Source organism: Drosophila novamexicana, unplaced genomic scaffold (assembly GCF_003285875.2).
Source record: "Drosophila novamexicana strain 15010-1031.04,08,12 unplaced genomic scaffold, DnovRS2.1 tig00000009-arrow-pilon, whole genome shotgun sequence".
Taxonomy (NCBI): Eukaryota; Metazoa; Arthropoda; class Insecta; order Diptera; family Drosophilidae; genus Drosophila; species Drosophila novamexicana.
The window spans coordinates 2,057,762-2,080,634 of record NW_020824766.1 but is presented as its reverse complement, the minus strand read 5'-3'; the positions used below and the strand labels follow the sequence as shown (position 1 = coordinate 2,080,634).

General features: G+C 37.6%; 5 protein-coding genes across 9 annotated transcripts; 3 read left to right on the top strand and 2 right to left on the bottom strand.

Annotated features, from left to right (window-relative positions):
- Window positions 1–465: 465 nt before the first annotated feature.
- LOC115768811 (rRNA biogenesis protein rrp36) lies at window positions 466–806 on the top strand. Its single transcript, XM_030713512.1, has 2 exons — window positions 466–499; window positions 559–806. Exons 1-2 carry the CDS (start codon window positions 466–468, stop codon window positions 804–806), a joined length of 282 nt encoding a protein of 93 aa, XP_030569372.1.
- Window positions 807–1,526: 720 nt separating this feature from the next.
- LOC115767940 (calcium channel flower) lies at window positions 1,527–8,449 on the bottom strand. Of its 2 annotated transcripts, none has more exons than XM_030712317.1 (5): window positions 8,336–8,443; window positions 7,980–8,103; window positions 5,396–5,603; window positions 5,222–5,329; window positions 1,527–1,787 (listed from the first exon to the last, which is right to left on the bottom strand). In XM_030712317.1, exons 1-5 carry the CDS (start codon window positions 8,336–8,338, stop codon window positions 1,640–1,642), a joined length of 591 nt encoding a protein of 196 aa, XP_030568177.1. In that variant the 5' UTR covers window positions 8,339–8,443; the 3' UTR covers window positions 1,527–1,639. The 2 variants fall into 2 exon arrangements, with proteins under 2 accessions (XP_030568177.1, XP_030568185.1); XM_030712325.1 differs by lacking the exon at window positions 1,527–1,787 and adding an exon at window positions 4,263–4,936 and having other exon boundaries at window positions 8,336–8,449.
- A 112-nt stretch (window positions 8,450–8,561) lies between these two features.
- LOC115767005 (zinc finger protein 850) lies at window positions 8,562–9,995 on the top strand. Its single transcript, XM_030711130.1, has 2 exons — window positions 8,562–8,742; window positions 8,807–9,995. Exons 1-2 carry the CDS (start codon window positions 8,629–8,631, stop codon window positions 9,779–9,781), a joined length of 1,089 nt encoding a protein of 362 aa, XP_030566990.1. The 5' UTR covers window positions 8,562–8,628; the 3' UTR covers window positions 9,782–9,995.
- A 127-nt stretch (window positions 9,996–10,122) lies between these two features.
- Window positions 10,123–18,288, bottom strand: LOC115767240. Of its 2 annotated transcripts, XM_030711453.1 has the most exons (5): window positions 17,130–18,288; window positions 14,905–15,713; window positions 14,617–14,835; window positions 13,455–14,306; window positions 10,123–13,397 (listed from the first exon to the last, which is right to left on the bottom strand). In XM_030711453.1, the coding sequence occupies exons 1-5, from the start codon at window positions 17,317–17,319 to the stop codon at window positions 12,771–12,773; spliced, it is 2,697 nt and encodes an 898-aa protein (XP_030567313.1). In that variant the 5' UTR covers window positions 17,320–18,288; the 3' UTR covers window positions 10,123–12,770. The 2 variants fall into 2 exon arrangements, with proteins under 2 accessions (XP_030567313.1, XP_030567304.1); XM_030711444.1 differs by having other exon boundaries at window positions 10,123–14,306.
- Window positions 18,289–18,476: 188 nt separating this feature from the next.
- On the top strand, window positions 18,477–22,437 carry LOC115767826 (kelch-like protein diablo). 3 transcript variants are annotated; one of them, XM_030712188.1, is made up of 6 exons: window positions 18,477–18,854; window positions 19,200–20,024; window positions 20,084–20,775; window positions 20,840–21,029; window positions 21,089–21,276; window positions 21,408–22,437. In XM_030712188.1, exons 2-6 carry the CDS (start codon window positions 19,254–19,256, stop codon window positions 21,430–21,432), a joined length of 1,866 nt encoding a protein of 621 aa, XP_030568048.1. In that variant the 5' UTR covers window positions 18,477–18,854; window positions 19,200–19,253; the 3' UTR covers window positions 21,433–22,437. The 3 variants fall into 3 exon arrangements, with proteins under 3 accessions (XP_030568048.1, XP_030568030.1, XP_030568039.1); XM_030712170.1 differs by having other exon boundaries at window positions 21,089–22,437; XM_030712179.1 differs by lacking the exon at window positions 18,477–18,854 and having other exon boundaries at window positions 18,964–20,024; window positions 21,089–22,437.
- The last annotated feature ends 436 nt before the right edge of the window (window positions 22,438–22,873 follow it).

Here is a 22,873-nt window from a genome sequence, read left to right as displayed (position 1 = left end):
AAGGAATCTATCGATCAATACGAAGCCAATACGAAGTAAGTGGAAGCTAGGAAGCTGAATTTGTTGAACTTATGTGATGTATATGAAAGCCAAGACGGGGACATGGAAAACTCCACTCGCTCCACTCCACTATGGATAATAAATGGAAAACAGATAAAAATCCTGTTTTGCTATATGTTATTGAATATTTCACTCAATAACTTGAGATCTCATTAATCAAACATAATTAAAATGAAGCATTAGCAATGAATTGTAGCATAATAAAGCTATGAGACGCTGACCTAATAACGTATGACATAAATTTAGATAAAGCATTAATATTTGTACAGCTGCTTGACACCAAATAGATTTTAGCGCTAGTCACAGCAAATTTTGGCTAAAAGCGCATGCCAAAATTTGACTATAAAAGGGGCAGCCCGCGCAACAATTAGCATTGAATATTTCTGAGATATCAACTCAATTAACATGCTATCCAACAAGTTCCTTATCATGAGCTTTGGTAAGTTAAGCAATTCTTTAATTATTTAAAACAATCCTCAATTTATGTTTTATATGCAGCGCTCTTTGCTGTGATCTTTGCGGTGTCTGCCGAAAGTAGCGAGGAGAAAATCAGCGACCGTCGTTTCCGCTGGGAAGGCTCCAACGATCAGCAGGAGGAGGCTGACGAGGAAGACGGTGCGGACGGTGATATTGAAGCCGATGAAGATGGCGATGATGCGGCACAAGATGATGATACAGATGATGATGAGATTGTATTGGAAGAAATTGCAGAGTCCGACAACGACAGCTCCCAGAATGATGCATAAATCATTTTACATAAAATTATTTTTAAATATTTTCGTTAACTGTTATGCTTATTCTAAAATTGTTTCACAAACCACAAATGCAATAGAATGTGGATTTTAACTTTAAATATTTGTAAATTATTGAACAACATTTAAGTGGCAATAAAGTTGATATAGAGCGCAAAAAGCTGAATATATGTATAATTAATTTTATTTAACATAATTTAAAGTATGCATAATTCAATTTTAATATGGTTTACAAACATTTAATTATTTATATTTATATTTATATTTATATTTATTTGTATTATGCATTTAAATATATTATATGTATATTTAAACTATGACTAAACATAAATTGCATACAATTATGCCATCGCTCAATAATTTAATTTAAATATGGTCAATTATAGTTTTATTTTTACTAAATTTTAAATAAGTTTTTGTTTTTTTGTTTTTAAAACCAAAAATTGGAATTGGAATGATACACAGGCAACAATTAGAAATATAAAACAGAAAACGCCAAAACATTTAATACAAAAACTTTAATCAATGATTAGACGGTTTATTTGAAGAGGTTCTTTGAGGTTTCCATTATCTGCTCAGTTTTATAAACATTGTCTTCAGCTCTACACCGAGAGAGATCCTTTATATTTACGGTCCGGTTGGAAATTGATCGCCAACAATAAATTGCACACGTTAGTTAGAAATTTGCCTTGTGATGTTGCTTTACTTTGCTTCTTTTTTTTTTTTTGTATATTGTAGTTTGCCTTCAATGCGTTGCGTTGCGTTTTGAGTCTTGTTTTCTCACCGCACACCCCAGCCACGATCCAAATGTTCCATTACCGATTTCATCACACATTGCTGTCCGTGCCCACGGCACCGGTGAAGGAGAAGGGCTGCGCATTATTCACAATGCCCGCCCGATCGTTGGTTGTTGGCGCCGCATTGCCACCGTATGATGCTTGCTGTGCCGCGGCGCGCATTTCGGCGGCGGAGGCTCTGCGATGAGTTAGGAAAGCGAATATTTAGACAAAAGTACAAAAACAACGACATGGCATATCTACCACATCAAGCCTACCAAAACAGAACGCACTATAATACAACATAATACTGGAAAGTATGTTAAATAAATAGAAAGTTAATAAGAATGTGTGTCTTAAGAACTGTGGAGTATTGCTATGCGTAGGCCAATTATTAAACAACTATGTTTGTTAACGTTAAACAAGTGCGAGTGCTCTAATCGAGAGTGTTCGACTAGGAAAAACCCTATACCCAAGTCTGCATTGGTTTCACACACATTCGCATTAACTCATATTTTATTCACATACACCTATATAAATACTCTTCCAGCTACACCTTTCCTCATCTCCCACTCGCACTCTTAACATTTGAGTTAAACTTTTATCAATCCACTTACTTTTTAATAAATCGCTAACAAAAAAAACCGTGTAAGGGTTATATAAATTTTGGAAAATAGAATAGTAGCGCGGTTTTTAAAAGGAGAGTTGGAGAGAAACAAATAATTTCTCCCCTAGTTATCCCTTTAAAATACCGCCCTTCTATGTGATTCTCATAAATTGATGTAAGGCTTACAGCGTTTTAATTTGTGATTTATTTATAAGTGAATGATAAATTCAGAGCGAAAGCGGGAAAGAAGAGTGTGAATAACAGACTAAGCAAAGTAAGAAAGAAAAAAGCCAATAAAGTCAAACACTGCTAAATAAAAATGTCTAAGAATAAATTAGAATGGGTTCAGGACAAAAATAAAATTTGAATTATCGACCAGAAAAAGAAAAAATACCTATCGAAAAGAATATTAAAAGACTAGTACATGAAGAGAAATATGAAATATTTAAACAATAGGCCACAACTATCTATAGTTATGTCAGTTATAAAACTTATATTCCTTATCTTGGAAAAGCCCATGCAAACTGCAACAATATAAGTACGATAGAGAAAGAGTAAAAAACAAACAAAACAATATGAAAATCGAAAGCTCAAATATACAGGCACAGTTAATAAATATATGAAGCTAACAACGCGTCCGGCCACGATGAACCGTCGATCGTAGTAAAATAAAAAAAAAAGAGATGACAAACTGAAACCTTCAAAATCCGTAGCCGATTACGTGAATCGTCAGCTATATATATATATAAGTATATAAAGGGACTATCAAATTATATAAATACTTATTAAAAGCAAGTGCAATTAGAAAAAACTTCAAGTTCAAAAATAAAAGTGACTAAAAAATGTCTAAACTACAATCGTTCGAAATACTTAAGAGAATTGCTTATACAAAAATGAATTGCCTTTACATTAGCGTACTTCTTGCTGTTGTTGTTGAAGTTTACGTAGTTGACTTGCTGCAGGCTGCAAATTGGCATTAACTGGACTGTTCGGGGGCAGTTTGGCATGTACAATTCTTTAGCATAATGTACATATGTTATATCAGTTAAGTTTTAAACAGAATATTTTACTTGAATGATTTTTAGTGTTGCGTTCGTTATGCATAATTAATTAATTAACTAATTTTAACTATATGTAAGGTATATTAAGCTAGGACTCTGTTCTGGCTGCTTGCGAGAAAGTGATTTGTAATCAGAGAGTATGCATTTATATAAAGAAAGCCACATTGGATGCCAATATGGATCCATTAGGATGTTTATGCTTTTTATGTTTTGTTTGCGAGTATTTTGTATGTGATTAAACAATATATTTTTGATTATAAATAAATAAACAAGTTATAAATTCAGAACTCTGTAACTGCTTAGCCCACAATATTTAGTATCATGTTGCTATCTGATAAATAATTTATCAACAGCTGAGTATTAATATATGAATATTATTTGGCAGACTGAAGTCTGGAAGTACTAAAGGCTATATCCAAGTATACATATATATATATATTAACAGACTTGTTAAACATATATAACAAAAAGAATATTGGAATGAGAGAAAAGGCCATAGCCGAATATACAGTATACATTTTGAATCGTTACAATACATTTTTGTTACTTAGCAAAAGAATCTAAAGCTTAATACAGTAGTAAAGGTACAACCCTTTGAATTCATTGATTAATTTATAAGATGCATATCTCATGCTTAATTACAATCACAAAAAGAAGAATAAATTATGAACAATTCTGCAAATTGGAGTTCTAAATTTGATATTTGTTACATTATCTCGTGAGCAAATGAACAAAGAAACGTTTGTTTATCTTGTTTAACATTTTAACATTTAAATTGGTATTTTGCTCAAGCAATCAAATATATTAAGTTAATGCTCTCTGAGTTGTATTTATTGCTCTACGATTCTTGACATTATCTTTTATGTTGCAGGTAATTTGTGTACTTTAGCCGTGTGGAAGCTGTTGCTTGTTAGCAATATTTAGCGTGTTTTTTTTAGTTATCAATATAATTTCTCACTAAAAATAAATTGTACATGTATTACTATTAATTACTATTAATATATATAATTTATATATATATATATATCTGTATATTTAACTGTACTTTTGAAAAACACCTCGTGCGACAAAGGACATTTAAAAATGGAAAAATGCAACTGCATGCAAAGGACGATAAATGACTAAACAATGGAGCAAATGCATTTGCGCAACATTTTGTCAACATTTTTTGTTTGTTTAGTTTTTTTTTTTTTTTTTGTTCTTCGTTTAGTAACAATTATGAAAAGTTTCTATATTTTTCAATTGGTGGGGTGTTTTGTAATTCTGTATTCTGTAATCTGTATTCAACATTGTGTATTATGATCTCTGCGCGGCCCTACAACGTTTTAATCATTATTTATATTAATTTTAATTGGAACGAACACTAAAAACTATGCATCGTAAAATATTTGTTACTCATTATTTCATTATGATATTTCCTTGTCTAATTGTGTGATGTGTTTTTTTTCTTTTTGTTTTTGGGTGTTTTGCGTGTGTCTGTGTGTGTTTAATTGTTTATTATATGCTTTGTTTTTGGCAGTTTATGCATTTGGTTAGCGCATTTATGTTGGACGCCAAACATCGGGATCTTCCATGAGTGTGATATGTTGATCGCCGCCCATTTGCATTTGGCCGCCTGCCTGGCCGCCAGCCATTTGTGTGGGCGATGTGGCCGCAGCGGCCATGTCCTCGCGCGAAGCTCTTTTGTTTATAATTCGTGTTGTTGTATTTTTTTTATTTATTTATTTATTATTGTGTTAGATAATAAATGTTGTTATTGTTTTTTAAGTTATGTTAGATATCATTAGTTTTAATTGTAAGCGTAATCACAGCGCAAGCGGTTCAAGGAATAGAGAGAACAATTTTTTGATTAGCATTTTGTGCCTTCCGTATTAGTTCTCTGCTCCGTTTCAAAACTAACAGCTAACTAGCTAACTAATTGGTTGTATGGGTCAATGCCCACAAATGATTCCAAGAACTACTCACTTTTTGCCTAACGCCATCATGCCGTAGACAGCGCCGGTGGCAAAGATCAGGCCGCTGCCAAAGAGACTCGCTAGGCCGAAGCACATGAATATGGGCGGCACCGCCATGCTGTGAGGATAAGATCAAATAATTAGCATTTAGTTTATGGTCTAGTTTATTTCATGTGTTACTCACGCGCAGTACAGGCCCGCTCGGAAATACAATGGCTTGGTGTCCATCATATCCGCCACCGAGCCGACCTTCTCGATACAAATAAAACAACAAGGCGCTTCCAGCGCCATCACCACGAATCCTGCTAACATTTGTATGATGCCCGCGACAAGGCATGAGACGCTCAATCCAATTATTGAGAGCACATTCCACAGGCCGAAGAGTATGGCAACTAGCGAAGAGAGAAAATATATGTAAGAATATTTTCAACGATTTTCAAGGTAATGAAGATTCATGTGAAAAAGGTAACAACATTTATCAACATTTCCATACACATATAATGAAGCTCAAACTAAATTATTTGACTGTCTATATGCATGCTATCTACTTAAATTGGATTCATGTCGCACATTTGCTGTGCGTGCACAAAGCTAGATATTTTATCATAAGCCCTAGGCAAATAGAATACAACAAACTAAAGCGTTTTATAGCTAGATAAAATTCCCAAAAAAAAAAATGGGGCGTTTGAGTCTCGCAACAAAGACATTTCATCTAGAATCTGCTCAAAATTTTAAATATTGCCATCAACAACGCCTCCAACATTTGGCCTCATTATCTCTCAGCTTTCGCGACAAATATTATATAGTATAACATTGCAAGCGTAATCTAATCAAAAAAAAAAAACAAGAAGGGAATAATGACTCATTCAACTGCTAAATTTATTACAAGCTTTTATTCTTTTATTTCTATAAAGTTAATAGAACTAAAATAAATAATAAAACGCCACGGAGAGCAGAGAAGCGTAACAAGACAAACAAAAACACTTGTTCCAATTGGAACATTGGTCGCTGCGGTATCTGGCAAATGAATGGAGAATAAACATCTGTTGTGTGAGTTCTATAAGCTGATGATCTATACAGAAAAGTTAAATGAATGCTGCAGCTTGTGCGGTTACTTTGGTGGTAAGGAAATGAAAGCATACAACAATGCAATTTATAAACAAAACTCAAATAGGAGGCTGTAAACCTTATATCTTTCTAACATTTGTACGCACTCTACATTTTAATATTTTATCAGCTGCTTTGCGTTTATCAGGCAACTAAATAATGTTGGACGCAAATGATAACACTTTGGCGACTAAGTAAACAAATAACTGACTGTGTTAATTGAGCAAGTTTCTAAGTTTTAGCGTCAGTCTCTGGCAATTGCATTTATATAGCCTCCATACACTCTTATCATAACTTCTAAGAGTATTTTATGGTTTGCCATACACATATCGAAAAGTGAACCAGTTTCTTTTGTAAGCTGATCTCAATTTTGAGGTTATTGCGGTGCAGAATTTAATAAACTCATGCACAAACTCATGCTGTGCTCTGTCGAGCGGCTATTAATAAATGTTATAAGTATTAATTAAAAAAGCAGAGCGTTTTTTTTTTTTATTACACAACCGGTTTAAGGAAGCCGCACTACTGAAATTTCTTAAAAAAAAATAAATGTAAATACTCTCGGAGAGATAAATCGTCTGTTAGATGCTTTGCATACCCTGTACTCAATGGAACCAGGTAAAAGGAAAACCTGATGGCATCTCCCAATCAATAAGTATGTATAATATCGAACAACCGAGTAGATCTAGCTATGTGCGTCTCTTCGCCCTACAGTTGGATTCCTAAAATATGACATGGAAGTTATCATCATATGTTTCTCTGGAATCTAAATCGTTACAGGGTATTACACAGTCGGACATTTGGGGCTAGATTACTCGTTGTTTTCAATTAATTTACTATTTATTGCTCACAGGTTTACTTGTTATGAAACATTTGGCATATGATTCAGCTAGCAGCTGATTCTCAACTATTTACAACTAAGCTCCATTTGATGCTAGAAATAGTTGTTAGAGTCTTCGTGTCATTGAACTTAAAGCGGGTTTTATGCGGGTTAAATAAAATTGTTTGCTGAAAATCGCGTTAAACAGTAAGGGAAAACCATCAGACAGCGGGTTCAATGTCATCGCAACTGCGGAAATGAAGAACAATGGATATATGCATAACAACAGAAAACAAAGAGAGAGGGAAAGAGAGAGAGAGAGAGAGGGAGAGAGAGAAAACTAAGACAAAGAGAGTGCCAATTAATTACTGATAAATATATTATATTACCAAGCATGCAAAATTGATGGCAATTTAATGACTAAATCGAAATGCATTGAGGAAAATTGAAAATGCACTTAGCACAACAAACTTGACATAGAAAGCGACAGAGAAATATATGCTGCCCTGCCATATGTGTGGAGCATACACACACACACACTCACAGACACATAGAAACATTTCTGTATCCTTTATAGCATTTTCTTATTGTTGTTGTTGCTTGGTGCTTTTTGCCTTTATCAATGTCAGGTCGCAGAGCGAGCGAACGACCGAGTGTGCGTGCTGTGAGTATTGTGGGTGGTTACACACACTGATACACACTGATACTCACACCAGCAAGCAGATAAGCAGTGTTACAACAAAATGTTACATGCAGAACACAAAAATCGATGCAAATAGCTAAATCGAATGTTCTTGTTGTTGCTGTTGTTGTTGCTGGTTGATAAACATGATATGCTACTTACAGAATGCGGCAACGATGCCCAGCACACGGCTGCCATATTTGAGATACCAAGGCTGCTCTGGACCGCCAGCTGGATCTTGTTGATTTGGCCGCGCCATCAGTCCCGTTAACTTTTCCGCAAACGACTGGACATGGAGAAACAATTGCAATACGCATTATTATTGAGATGTTTTATGCTTGGAAAATCGAAGTGCGGCTGCATTATAATAACAGCCATACAATTTGTGACGCGGCCGCTTTTGGATTCTATACACAAGCACACGCACATGCATAATTCACGTCACCAAAAAACGAGTGCCGCGTTTAAGCAAAAACATATTGTTTTTTTCGGAGAATTTGCATACACGTTGTACGTACCATTTTGTTAGGCAACTATTTGAACTTAAACTATATTATTACAGCACAAATGTAACAATTTTATGCACTTAACACCGACGAAAAAACGCAGAATAGAAAGAAATGCAGAATAATACCGATAACACTGAACAATCGATTTTGCTTTGTGGAGTTGCCACACCGTTTACATTAACAGAATTCTGCTTTCTTAACAGCATTACTCCCCATGTTAATCGAGTTGCTCGTCAATTTGTGTTGCGCTGGAATTTGTTTTGTTTTTATTTTGTAATTAAATTCTTAAAGTTATACCATTCATGGACCTCTGTAAGTTATGTGTGCAAAATAAAGCTGTTAGTACAGAGCACTTAGACGAATTCAAACATGCAACCGAGCTACTGCAGCATCTGTTTACATCGTTTCAAATCCAGGTTAGAACTATTCTATTTGTTGAGTCTGAGCAACGTTTAAAATAACCATTACGACTGATCTTAGGCTGATGTCCAGGAGTTGAGCACCTGTGCGTGTCACTCCTGCATGGCTGAAGTGCTCAGCATATGGGAACGATTGCAATGCTGGAGCAACGCCCAACAAAACCAACTAAACGTCGGAGATCTTGCACAGCCGCTTACAATTACAACAACGGAATACCACGATGAGAACAGTGTAAACGATCTGGAGTCTGATATTGAGGATGTGAATTCGGAACTGGAGCTAATCGACGGCGATGAAGATTACGAAACGCTCGACGCGCAGCTATGTCCGGATGTAATGGATGAAAATACAGATTGGGCGGATGAGTCGCCAGCGGACAACAACTTCGCCATCGCCATTGCACATGACGGCGTAGTTCTGGCCAAAGCGATACGCAATGAGGGACTGTGCCCTGAACTGATTTGCTATTACTGCAGCACGGTGTTCAGCAGCACCGCCAAATTGCAGACGCACAGCAACATGAGCCACAACCTGCGGTACTATGTGTGCCGCAAGTGCGGCGTTAGCTTCGACAACGCCAGCCTACTGCAGCAGCACGAGCAAGTCATGGGACACGAAAGGAAACCCTTAGACCTGGCAGACGAGAGCTCCGTTGAGTTTCGTTGCCAGGAGTGTGGTTGCTTATTCGATCGTTACTTCAGCATGGTGAATCATGAAAACCAGGTGCATCGCCACCGAAAAGAGGAATTTAAGTGCCGCGATTGCGGCTCAACATTTAAATTTCAAATCGCCTATAATCAGCACATTAAAAAGCACCTGAATAGTAAAAAGAATCTCAATGCCGAGCTACTGAAGCAATTTGCCTGCAGTTTTGACAGGTGCGAAAAGCGCTTTGCATGTCGTTACCAGCTATTGGCACACGAGCGCATGCACCTGAGGATCTACTCATGTGAGATTTGCGGCAAGCAGTTTAGCTATAAATCCAACATGTCGCGCCATCGGCGAACAGTTCACATGGACGAATGCAGTTTATAAGCCTCAGCATGCAATAACAATAACTATATGTATACGGTGTTAGTTCTCTTAAACAACAGTTTGCCAAACTTAAGTTTAGCTTGAATATAAAATGACAGCAGGACAAGCTGAGCCAAATTAGTATAGTTATAAATGAAGTAAGCTGTTCTGTACTTGTTCGCTTAAGAGAGATTTCTATATATGTATGTCTCAGCCACAAAATAAAACAGAGCAGCTGCAGAAACACAAATTTAAATAATTATTATAATAATTTTCTCCAGCTTTACGGGCGAAAAATAAAACACAAATTTCTTTCGGTTTCTCGGAAGTACAAATTAAAAATGTAATACAGTTTTTATTGCCAGAATTTGGAAAATATTGCTATCGTTGGTTGCACAAAGAAATAAAAAAAAAATATTTTGGGGGGAATCGTCTATGATACGAGTAATTTATATTGTTATTCTTGATTCTTGATTGAATGAAATGGGCGTTAAATTTTCTTAGTTTGGTTCGGTTTTAAGTTCAAGTTCAAAGTCTACAAATTGCCATTTTTTGATATTAACTTTTTGTTTTTTTGGACGTTTTACAGTTGAAAGAAACTGATCAAATGCATAGCAAAGGTATCTTAATTACCATTTCGATGAATACTTGGGCGGTACGTTTAAAAATGATTTTGGGTCTAGTCCTACGGCAAGTGTAGAGCTTGTTGTTGTGTGGCAAATATATTTGATTTTAGATGTTTTGTAGACACATATATACTACGAGTATTATAAAGAGTTTCGTAATCGTTCGCCCAAGTATTTTCGGATTGTTTCTCTTAAATATAAACTTAAATGTTTTCGGTTTGTGATTGGATGTTTCTTGTTTTAAATGGGTTTTATCTGTTTCTCCAGCAGCCCGTTCACTAAAGTTAACTATTTGTTATGTCTATTGATTGTTGAAACATAAACTATATGTAAATGTAGGAAGATATACTCGTAGTATTTGTAAAAGCTTTTGCTTTCCGTGTTGCACATTACAGAACATAAAATATTATTTTTTTACTGTACTTATTGTTGTTACAATTTAAGATTTAAATCCTTTCAATTTCAATTGTATAGTGCTGTTACGTTGTTTTTGAATAAATTTGGTTTCAATTGAAGAATGTTGCTGATGCTATTGTTTATTAGTTGATAATTCATTGCAATTTGTTGTGGTTGTTGATTTGGAAAAGATTTTTTCTTGTTCTTGTTTCGTTTCTTTGTTGGCGCAAAACAAATGCACAATGAAATTGTAAGAATGTTGACAAAAGAACATTTGATATGAAAAACAAAATAAGGTAGTTATTGCCAATTTCATTGCATATTTGCTAAGCGCTTCGAACAGCTACGTTAAGTTGCAGTTCATTTGTTGAAATTAAAGAAAAAGAAATCAAAAAAAAGTAATTAAATTTCGAAAGATTGAAAGAAACTAAAGATTGGTGTTACAAAATACAAAATTAATATGGCTTTTCAAAAAGCTTTAAAAGTCAATCATAAAATTAGATGAAAAACGTAGAAGTTTTTAAAGATCAGTTTTAAGGCCAGTTTATGGGCAGCATTGCTTAAACAATTTTAAAGATAATTTTCAGCTTCAAATATTTTAAACTAATTTGTTAAATTCGTTAAATTTATCAGAGTTGTCACAAGTTCTCGAAATTTGTTGTATCTTATAATTTTTTTTTTTGTTTTTTGGATATGCCTACCTGATATTGCCCCCAGTTAATTGTAGGGTTTCTATCCCCTGCTGGCTGCCTCGCTAATTATAGTTTTAGGTGTATGAGTGTGTGTATGTGTGTGTGTTTGTATGTATGTTCTTTGTGTATGTGTATGTGTATGTCGGGGCAATGGAAAGTTTTTCGATTGTAGCATCATCATTTGAATTATATTAAAATTTCTTATAAAAAACTTGTTCGGTACGTTTGTACGTAGGTGTATGCGTATGTACTTGTATTTATGTAATATTAGTTGTAGTAGTCGTAGTAGCTAGCCGTTTTGTTAAGATCACAATTGTGCTAAGAAATACTATATCACAATTAAATATTTACACTCGTTATTATAAGTATTTATGCTCAACGCATTGTATCTTATAGGTGGTGGTGTTGGGGGCGGGGTAGTTAAAACGACCCAAAAAGTCATGCAAATTGTTGCATTTTAGTTGTTTGCCTCTTTGCCACGTTTCTTGTTCTTGTTCTGGTTGTTTATGTTGTTGTTATTGTATAAAAGGGTTCATTGCGCTTAGGTGCAAAGAACGAATATATACTTAAGAAAAGTATAGAAAACAAAGCCTAAAACAGAGCGTTGGGCATTTAAAGCTACGCTTTCTTCTCTTACCTATCCTCTTTTTTGTTTTCTACTCTCTTTCTCTCTCTCTTCATGTGTTTATCATTCTCTCTTAATTCTTTTCACTTTACTCTAAAAAATACACGCACACGGCTTGGCTGGAACTCTAATTAGAAGGATGTTCTCTTCGCTCACTTTATCGCTTATAAAAAAATAAAAACCAATATATTAACATAATTATTCATATCGTATTGTACTTAAAAAGTGTTGGCTGCGTTCTAATTGCACAACTTTTCATAACTAGCTTTTCTTTACCATGCTTTGCTTCGTTTTTTTTTTCATGTGTATATAAAAATTTTGCCTGAAAATTTTTTACAAAATGACGTGTGCTGGAGCGGAAGACTCACGTTTTACTTTCTCCTTGGTTTTTCGATTTTTGGTATGAAAATGTGTATGTGTATGTTAATTACAAAATTTTATACAGTCCTTGCTTGCTATATACATATGAATGTTGAAAAATGTTGCTGCTGCTGAAAAATGCATCTTTCCAAAAGTCTAGAAGACTTTTATTGAGAGATCCATGGGAAACACCTAAAACTTTATCCGTGTAACGATTATTGTTTTTATGTATGCTGCCTACAAACTGGCCTTGTAACTTGGAAAATGCAAAATGTTTGAAAATTTAAGAAGGAAAAGTCATAGAAATTGACTTAGCAAAAAACATTTGCTATAAAATTTTTGGTGAATGAGAAATTCGTCCACGAATTAAAACTGGGCGTAAAGTTTAAAGGCCCTTGTTGCTGCTGCAGTTGCAGCTGCTGCTGCTGTTGTTGCTGCTGCTGTTGCTGCTGCAGTTGTAGTTGCAGCTGCGGTTGCTGCGATTGCGCACGCTTTAAAATTCGCAAATTAGTGCCGGATGCCATGCGTTGCAGCTTGTGCAATGTTTGAGCATCTGGCATTGTGCTGCTGTTGTTGGCTGCGTCAGCAACTGTTGCTATTGGCGAATTGAGCGACACCGAAGCAGGACGTGGACGTTGTGGCTGTTGCTGTTGCTCCGGTTTTGGTGTGTTTTGCGCTGCGGCTGCTGCTGTCAGCATGGCAATCAAATCCATGCCTGTTGTGGGTGTTGTTTGTTGCTGCTGCTGCTGTTGTTGTTGTGTGTTGTTTCTGTTCAAAATGCTTTTGACTACCAGCGGCTGCTGTTGATTGCTTTGCTTATCACTTTGCGATTTGGTGCGCGAACATTGCTGCTGCTGTTGTTGCTGTTGCTTTTGAGCCTTGGCCGCCTTCAGTTGCTGCTGCTTTTCCTTGCGTATCAAATCAAAGGAGCTGACAATCTGCAATTGCTTCGGTTTAGCTTTGAGCGCATTTGCTGCAATCTTAGCATTGCTTACCTTCTCATTGCTTGCCGGCTGTTGGGCATCGTTTTGGCTTTGGCTATGAAACAATTGGCGTTTGCTTGTTGCCGTTGCAGCGGTTGCTGGTGTTGTTGATGTTGTTGCTGCTACTGCTGCAGCTGCTGTTGTCACTGGCGTTGTTGTTGCTGTTGTTGGTGTATTGCTGCCCGCAGCCACATTTAGTTGCTTGTTATTGTTATTGTTGATGTTGTTGTTGTTGCTATTGCTATTGTTATTGCTATTGCGCTTGATATTACTATTGCATATGTTGCTGGCAGTAAGACCACCGCCGTTACCACCTCCTCCTCCTCCGCCTCCCGCCTTGCCATTGAGATTATTTAGTTTAACGCCATCCAAATCGCCCATCGATTTGTGCCGCTGTCGCCGCGACGAGCCACGTTGCTGATCCTTCTTGCAGCTACTGTTGTTGTTGATGTTGTTACTGTTGCTCGTCAACATTGTGGGCGATGCGGATGTTCCACCATTTTGGATGGCCTTGGGACTCTGCTGTCCAGAGCATTTTCGCCGACGCGTTGATGGTTCTATGCCGGCGCGTCGATCATTCACCCACTTCTTAAGGCGCTTCACAAACGGTATGATCATAAAGAAGGAATTTGAGTTTTTGCCTAGTTTGGCTTTCGATATGGCATCGTTTTTATTGACCGGCAATGCATCAATGCGGAACCAGTCACAACACTTAATCTCATTACGCGTGCGCGGTGCAAACAGCGTATCCAACGGTATATTGCGCACTATATACAATCGTGTATATTGATAATTAATATAAGCCTCAATATAATCATCTGCATCTATGATGTCCGTTATGTCAAAGCCCGTCTCCTCATAGACCTAAAGCAAATGGATAAATACAATTTTCAGTTCATTTGCAACAAACAACAAAAGACCACGTCGCAAGGTTGTTAAAATGGTAGATTTGCGATATTTTTCTATGGCAACTATTGACATTACGCTTTGTCTACTGCACAAAAACAAATAGTTTTAAGGCTAACAGCCAGACAGACATGGTTATATATACCATATCGATTTGCCTGTTCAATTATTGTGATAGGAAATGTACACTTGATGCTTTACACATTTGAGTACATATTTACGGGGCATTAATTTACCGATCAAGTGTCATTAGAGCTTGGCTACATACCTCCCTGGTGGCACAGTGTGCGGGATCTTCGTTCTCATTTATTTTTCCCTTGGGAAAACCCCAAGAGTTTCGAGCAAAATATGATTGCACCAGCAAACAGTGATTGAGATCCTCCGATACAAGTATAGCGCCATATGTCGGCACGGATAGTTTATAGTTTTTCCATTCCTCCAATATCTGATCCACAGTGCCAAAATGCTTGTTCAGAAAGGGAATGTGCTGCATAGATACACATTAAAATTTGGTTTATTTAAATATTATTCAACTATTAAGTGTTTATTTTCTCACCTGAAAGATTTGCATGGCGAACTGTTTGATGCCCACCACGGGCAGCTTTCGTTTCTGTTGCTGCTGCTGTTGGTCCGAATCCTCGGGCGCACAGAAAAAGTCCAAGTAGAACCAATGTGCCAGCTCAATTTGAAAGCAAATTCTTATTAAATTATTTAGCTCCATATCTGGCACATTTATGATGAACCGACTGGCCAGATCGTCGAGTATATCGGACGGAATTTTCGATTTCTCTGGCAATCTAATGCTGGACGACTTTAATGTTGTTGTTATTGCCGCCGCTTTGCCCGTTGTCGTTGCCGTGGGATCCTCCGTGGAGGAACAGGAGCTGCCATAGCTATTGGCCGTTGAGGAGTTGGTTGATGTGCTTGAGTTAGTCGATGATATGGATGAATTAAGGCGTTGCTTTTGTGCACTATTCCCATTCTGTTGTTGCTTTTGCTGTGTCGTCCTCTCAATCGCAATGGGCGCACTGATAGTCGTAGAGGAGGAGGACGCGGAGGAGGCAGCGGCGGCGGCGGCGACAGCAACAGTTGTTGCTGCTGCTGCTGCTGCTGTTGTTGTTGTAAACACCGCGCCCGTTTTTAGCAATTGATTTAATACATCATTCTCGGCTTCGTTATCAGAGTGTCGTCGTTGTTGTTGTTGTTGTTTAATTGCTGCCGTTGCTTTTGTGACTGCTGACATTTGCTGATAACACAACACACCATCGCTACCAGGGACATTGCTATTGTTGTTGTTGTTGTTAATATTGTTTATATTGAGCACCTTTTGCAGCGTCAGCGATGCGATCAACGCCAAGTTGTTGACTTTAATCAGAACACAAAATATAAAGTTTAGATATAAAATATGAAAATATTTTGTTTTTGGAATTTTCAAATTTTGCAACTTTTATCAGTTGCAAGATATAATTATTTGTTGCATAATTATTGTTATCATATTTACAAATATTTATCAAGTTGATTGTAAATTTACAAGTCACATGTCAGGTTCATTTTAACCGTATTTGACTGACAAAAGTTGCTCGGCAATTTATTCATATGTATATATAAATATGTAATAATGATATAACATACAGTTAAGCATAATGAGGAACAGATAAATATTAAGACTTGAAATCTTAGCATAATCCTTTGAAATTCACAAAACTATTTAAATAAATATGTAAATCTATAACTTGATTAATCTGCAGTAATTGCGCTATTATCTATGTATACTCTAGTATGGACTCGAACTGATTGAAATACAATAGATTGCATTAAATTTCACATAGTAAACAATGACATTTGAGTTGTTAATCAATTCAGTTTCTTTATCGGCAACATTTCGCTGAGAAGTGCCATAACGATCGATGAAATAGAGACTATTTCTTGATTACTACCAAAAGCTAAGCTGTGATTGAGAAACAAAGGCCTACATTCTACATTTCTCTTAATATTTATGGGACATGGTCAAAACATCGTAGCTGTAAATCGATACCAATTTCATTAAAACTGGACAGTTATCGACAAATTAAGAATTAATTCATCTACGTTTGGAAAACAGGCAACTACAAAGGAGACCCAAAAAAATGCTATTTATATATCCCAATTGACAACTAGCCACCTGGCAATTGAATCTCTTTGATAGCCATGAACCACGAGAGTGCTTATGAGTCCCCAAAATGCTAACTAATAGTATGGCACCACCTGATATTGTCGACCTTCAGTCGCTGCTTGCTGCCTTGTCGTCTGCAGTTTCAGTTATTAAATATTCAGGCAGAGAGCACCTTGAAAATAATGCTGAATAATCATGGCTAGTGCATGTGTGTGTGCGCGTATTCGTATAGCGATCACAGCTGGGCCAATGATCTACAAATTGCGCAATAATAATTATAAACACTATTTTTTTGTTTGTTACTAATCGTATTTTGGCCTCTAAAAGCAACGGCACGGCGGACGGGCGGCTTGTGGTTCAGCGACCTGCTTGTTTTTTTTTCAAATGTTGCAAGCGACTTCGCTGCAACTGCGCGCGTGGAAAACTACTGAGGCGAATAGATAAAAAAAAATACGAGTGCTGCTAGAGATAGAGCGAGAGGTATTGTATATCACCGTCTCGCTTGCTCGCTGCACTTGTTCAAGAGCTTTTCATGTAAAACTATTGCATTTTTTGTTTTTTGTTTTATTGTAGTTTGTTTATGCAATTAATTTTGATTGTTCTGTTTGTATTGCCTTGCGTTAATTTACCGTTATCATTTTGATTGGCGCTGCTTTCGGCATTAAATGATTCGCCTGTTGTTGTTGTTGCTGTTGCTGTCAAGAGTGCGGCGGCAGCGGAGCGCCTCTGTCGCTGCTTGTGCTGTGACGTCGACGTGGTTGCGGTGGCAGCGGCGGCTGTTGCGACGACGGCGGTATTAAATATTGGGGCAATTTCCATAATATTTCGTATATTATTGTGTTATTAATTACGTTTAGTTGTATGCAGTACAGTTTATAAATTTTTGTTTGTTTGTTGGTTTTTTTACAGTAGTATTTGCTTTTTTAAAATTTGTTTTCTTGGTTATTTTTTTTCACGCTAATTTCATGCCCAGTCTTCGTCTTCCTTTTCTCGATTTTTGTCACGTATCTTTGCAATACCGTGGATCGCGTTTTTTCTGATTTTGCTGTTGTTGTAGCTGTGAATATGGCTGCCAGTCGTCGAAAATCGTTGTTAGTAGCTGCTGTTGCTGCTTTTGTCGCACAAATTTCAATTTCCAATGTAATTGTTGTACTTGATGGTTTCTGTTGTATGCATTTCTTCTAGTTGATGTTGTGTTGCAATCAACATTATCTGCTTTTGTTGTTGTGTTGTTTTTGTTTGTGTTGTAAGCCATCCACAATAAATTGTGTCGCTAAACAGAAACAAAAAGTCTCCACTACTCTCCACTCGACATACGTACGCACACAATCAACTTGTTTTTCTTCACGTACTTTCTAAAAAAAAAATGAGGCTGCCTGTATGTGTGTATGTGGTTTTTGCGTCACTCTTATTCGCTGCTTAAATTTGCCTTATTCGCTGATATTTATATGCATGCGTAATTAGTATTTATTTATTTATACGTTGCACTTAAATTTATCAATTATTTTGCACTATTTAATAGCTTTTTAATTTTTGGAAAAATGCTTCCTCGTCGCACATACTCATATGAAAGTCGCACACGTAAGACCACCTCTTAGCATCAGCAAAATACCAAACTATGTGTACTTGGCGTAGTTGTCGGTTAATTCACATGTATAGCCAACTGCCTGCTGCAAGCGGTCACACTGCTCGCAACAGGGCTGAAAAGCGATCAATAGTGTCCAAATATGCGTTAAATGTATAATCCAGAATATATATGTATTTCATTAATACAATAGTGAGTCATAATAAATATTCAGCAAGAGCACATTGCCCAAAATATATCAAATTTAACATCAGAATCACAGCAATATTTAAATATTTAAAATTGGCATATACATATCACAATGTTTTTCTATCGATAATAAATTGTCAGCAACTCTATCGATAGTTTAAACGATACTTGATAGCTCTTAAAAGGCCAGCCTCTATCTATCTCAACGAGAAGCTTCTGATGAAAATATTGTGAAAATTCGTGTTTATTGTGCTTAAAATACGTTCAAATGCATTATTAAATAATGCAAGCTGTGCTAATGATATGCCCACTACTGGCAGCCATTTGTAAACTGACGCGCACACTTTAGCTAAACGTCATAAAATTTTTGTTTTTTTGATTGTTCGATTTTTCACAAAGCACAAAAATCTGTGCGAGTGCAAAATCTGGTCATATGCAACTGCAACTTGAAAACGAGCAAATCCAATCTTAAGCACAAATGTCGCATTAATCAAGCACCAAAATTGCATTTTCGAACATTTCCGCCTGCACCTGGTTTCCGTGGACGTGCTTTGGATCCGTGGATAACAGAGACGCAAAGGTATTGAGGCTACGATTTAATTTAGAGATGAGCGCGTGACAATTTGTTCACGCCCACACAGTAGCTAACGTAACATATTTTGTATATTCCCTTGTTTTACAATTATACACAATTATAAAAATATATAAAGTATACAAAATTTGTGATCCCCTTGTATCAAGAACCATATATTTACCATAACTTGGCTACAATTAGGTCGTGAAGTTAATGTATTAGCTACCTTTCACGCGCTCATCTCAAATTGGCTTTTGACTTGTGTTGCGAGCGTGTGGGCAGCAGGCAATGTTGAAGGCAAAAGCGTATCCATTCTCCTCCACTCATTTGTGTACTTTTCCATCAATATAGATAGACGCCGTGTGGGGTTGGGCTTCCGCCCCGCTGCGCTTAGCGGCGAACAGAATGGGCGATCCTTTACTGCCTGGCTCCACCGGCCTTGGCAGCGGCCCTGCTGCCGCAGCCACAGGTGGCTCGGGCACAACGGGTACTGGGTTGGGCAGCGGTGGCACCAGCGGTGCCGAACGCCCGCCCTCGCCGGCCCGACTCACCCACACATCGGAGAAGCATCCAAAAGTGACGCTTACCGAGCTAAACATGCTGCGACGGCATCGGGAGCTCTGTGACGTGGTACTCAATGTGGGCGGACGCAAGATCTTTGCCCATCGCGTCATTTTGAGCGCGTGCAGCTCATACTTTTGTGCCATGTTCACTGGCGAGCTGGAGGAGTCGCGCCAAACAGAGGTCACCATTCGCGATATTGATGAGAATGCAATGGAGCTGCTAATTGATTTTTGCTACACCGCCCACATTATTGTGGAGGAGTCCAATGTCCAAACGCTGCTACCAGCCGCCTGCCTCCTGCAGCTCGTCGAAATACAGGACATATGCTGTGAGTTTCTCAAGCGTCAACTCGATCCGACCAACTGCCTGGGCATACGCGCCTTCGCCGACACTCACTCCTGCCGCGAGCTACTGCGCATTGCTGACAAATTTACGCAACACAACTTCCAAGAGGTAATGGAGAGCGAGGAGTTCCTGCTCTTGCCCGTCGGCCAATTGGTGGATATCATTTGCAGCGACGAGCTCAACGTTCGCAGCGAGGAGCAGGTCTTTAATGCAGTCATGTCCTGGCTCAAGTACAATGTCGCTGAGCGGCGACAGCATTTGGCACAGGTAAGTGCCAGTCTACTCTACTCTTGGTCAACTCCTAATTATGCTTTATTGTCAAACAGGTGCTGCAGCATGTGCGTTTGCCGCTGCTTTCGCCCAAGTTCCTGGTGGGCACTGTGGGCTCTGATCTCCTGGTACGCTCGGACGAAGCCTGCCGTGATCTGGTCGATGAGGCCAAAAATTACCTGCTACTGCCGCAGGAGCGACCACTGATGCAGGGCCCGCGTACCCGTCCACGCAAGCCCACGCGGCGCGGAGAGGTGCTTTTCGCCGTGGGCGGATGGTGCTCGGGCGATGCCATTGCATCTGTTGAACGTTTCGATCCCCAGACCAATGATTGGAAAATGGTTGCGCCTATGAGCAAACGACGATGCGGCGTCGGCGTTGCCGTTCTCAATGATCTGCTCTATGCTGTTGGAGGACACGATGGTCAAAGCTATTTGAATAGCATAGAGCGCTATGATCCGCAGACTAATCAATGGTCCTGCGATGTTGCGCCAACCACATCGTGCCGCACAAGCGTCGGCGTAGCCGTACTGGATGGCTTTCTGTATGCAGTGGGCGGTCAGGATGGCGTTCAATGCTTGAATCATGTCGAACGCTACGATCCAAAGGAGAATAAATGGTCCAAGGTGGCTCCAATGACCACACGCCGTCTGGGAGTCGCTGTTGCCGTCCTGAGCGGACATCTTTATGCCATAGGCGGCTCCGATGGTCAATGCCCGCTCAACACTGTAGAACGCTATGATCCCAGGTAAATTATTGTTCAAGTTATCGACATATGTCCTGCCTAATCTGCATTTGTTCACAAATAATAGGCAAAACAAATGGGTGGCCGTCAATCCTATGTCCACTCGTCGCAAACATCTTGGCTGCGCCGTATTTAATAACTATATTTATGCCGTTGGCGGTCGGGATGATTGCATGGAACTGTCGTCTGCTGAGCGCTACAATCCATTAACCAACACCTGGAGCCCAATTGTGGCCATGACCTCGCGGCGCAGCGGCGTAATTGATGCCTTATTATTTAATGATTCAACTTATCCTAATTCTAACATCTCTTGTAGGTCGGCCTAGCCGTAGTCAACGGGCAACTGTATGCTGTGGGCGGCTTCGATGGCTCCGCCTATTTGAAGACCATTGAGGTGTATGATCCAGAGACGAATCAATGGCGCCTGTGCGGCTGCATGAACTATCGTCGTCTGGGCGGCGGCGTTGGCGTTATGCGTGCACCCCAGACTGAGAATTATATGTGGTGCGATAATAGTTTTATACTGCATGATCGATAAAGCGATTCCCTCATAACTACATAATTATATTTCTCTTTGTATTCATCTTGCACTTTTAAACACACATGTATGCTAACACACAAACGAACAATCACAGGATACGGAAGGATTCTGTCGTCTGATGGGAGCCGAAGCCGACGTTAGCTTTGCCGTCGCAAACGCTGCCGCCGCCGCATTTCTACTGAAAAAATACAACACAACAACAAACAGACCGACAGATAACTGCAACAAATCGAAGCCAAATTTTTCCAGCGTTTTAAAGTTGAGCAATGTGTACGTAATTGTATAATTAATTGTTAATTGTTTCTCATTTGGTAGCGCTTTAAAAGAAAATGTTTGTTGTGTCGCGCGTTTTAGCAAATATGCATAGTGTTAGATTCAAACCGAGACACACCCCCATATATACATATATAAATAGATATATATATATAAACATATGCATATGCTTACATGAACGTAAAATGTCATTAGCAATCAACAAATGCTAAATGTTCTTTGTAAAAAAAAAAAAACAAACAAAAAAAAGTTGGTTAAAATTTCAAGGAAATTTCTAAAATGCCTTCTCCCCAAAAAATTAATATAAATTTCTCGAAAAAAAGCATTAAGAATCAAATATATATATATATATTTATATATATATAATTGCTAACATGCTTATTGTAAAATGCCTACGCAAAAAACTGATAAATAATTATAATGCATGTAGGGCTTATAAAACGGTACTTGAATTTGTAAATTGTTTATGCATTAAAATGATAATTGCATAAAGAACGACAAGTAAATCAAACAAATAATTTAAACAGAATTTCACAATAAGCCCTAAAAACAGCTTCCTATCAAGCTTAAAAAAAGATTTAACATACAATGAAATTTAGACCTAACCTAGTACATAACAAATTTCAATAGTAAAATTAACGCGTACATACATATATCTAATTGATAAGTTTAAACAAATGTCGAAAAGTAATGCAATCTGTTAAATGTTGTGACAGCTGCGGAAGTCACAATATGTTGCTAAGGAACCAACTCGAAATAACAAAACATACAAAATCGCAGCTATAACTTTTAAAGTAGGTTTTAATGCATTTTATTTATTATTATATATTTTTTGTTTCGTTGTTCCCTTGAAACTCATAAACATACATTTATATATATATTATTCATTCATATTAATTTATTATTGATTTTTATTAAAAATGATTTCGCACTTTATTATTGTATAACATTATTTTTATTCAAAACGTTGTTAACTTGGTAAACAAATTAGAAGTTTGCTTCCAAATTATATTTAAGAATAGCATTTAACGAAAGTAAAAACCACTAATTTATATAATGAATAAGGTATTGACACAATTGATAATAAATCAATAAAACAAAAACCCAATTGCACATTAAAAAATAATTATGAAAACGTACTATATCTAAGATAATACGTATACATACAAAAAGTAAATATATCAAAACCGCATTAAAAACATGACATTTTATTATGAGGGTGAGGCGGCAGTCGAGAGCTCTATTAAAAGAGCGTTATTAAAGAACGTGCGAATTTTTAAATTGTTG

Coding starts and splice junctions, on each gene's coding strand:
- LOC115768811 (XM_030713512.1), top strand. CDS start 466: ATGCTATCCAACAAGTTCCTTATCATGAGCTTTG. Junction 500..558: donor GTTCCTTATCATGAGCTTTG/GTAAGTTAAGCA, acceptor TTTTATATGCAG/CGCTCTTTGCTGTGATCTTT.
- LOC115767940 (XM_030712317.1), bottom strand. Junction 5,330..5,395: donor CGAGCGGGCCTGTACTGCGC/GTGAGTAACACA, acceptor TTATCCTCACAG/CATGGCGGTGCCGCCCATAT. Junction 1,788..5,221: donor ATGATGGCGTTAGGCAAAAA/GTGAGTAGTTCT, acceptor AACTCATCGCAG/AGCCTCCGCCGCCGAAATGC.
- LOC115767005 (XM_030711130.1), top strand. CDS start 8,629: ATGGACCTCTGTAAGTTATGTGTGCAAAATAAAGCTGTTAGTACAGAG. Junction 8,743..8,806: donor TTACATCGTTTCAAATCCAG/GTTAGAACTATT, acceptor GACTGATCTTAG/GCTGATGTCCAGGAGTTGAG.
- LOC115767240 (XM_030711444.1), bottom strand. CDS start 17,319: ATGGAAATTGCCCCAATATTTAATACCGCCGTCGTCGCAACAGCCGCC. Junction 15,714..17,129: donor CGCCAATCAAAATGATAACG/GTAAATTAACGC, acceptor TTCTGATTAAAG/TCAACAACTTGGCGTTGATC. Junction 14,307..14,616: donor CACACTGTGCCACCAGGGAG/GTATGTAGCCAA, acceptor CATTTGCTTTAG/GTCTATGAGGAGACGGGCTT.
- LOC115767826 (XM_030712170.1), top strand. CDS start 19,254: ATGGGCGATCCTTTACTGCCTGGCTCCACCGGCCTTGGCAGCGGCCCT. Junction 20,025..20,083: donor GGCGACAGCATTTGGCACAG/GTAAGTGCCAGT, acceptor ATTGTCAAACAG/GTGCTGCAGCATGTGCGTTT. Junction 20,776..20,839: donor GTAGAACGCTATGATCCCAG/GTAAATTATTGT, acceptor CACAAATAATAG/GCAAAACAAATGGGTGGCCG.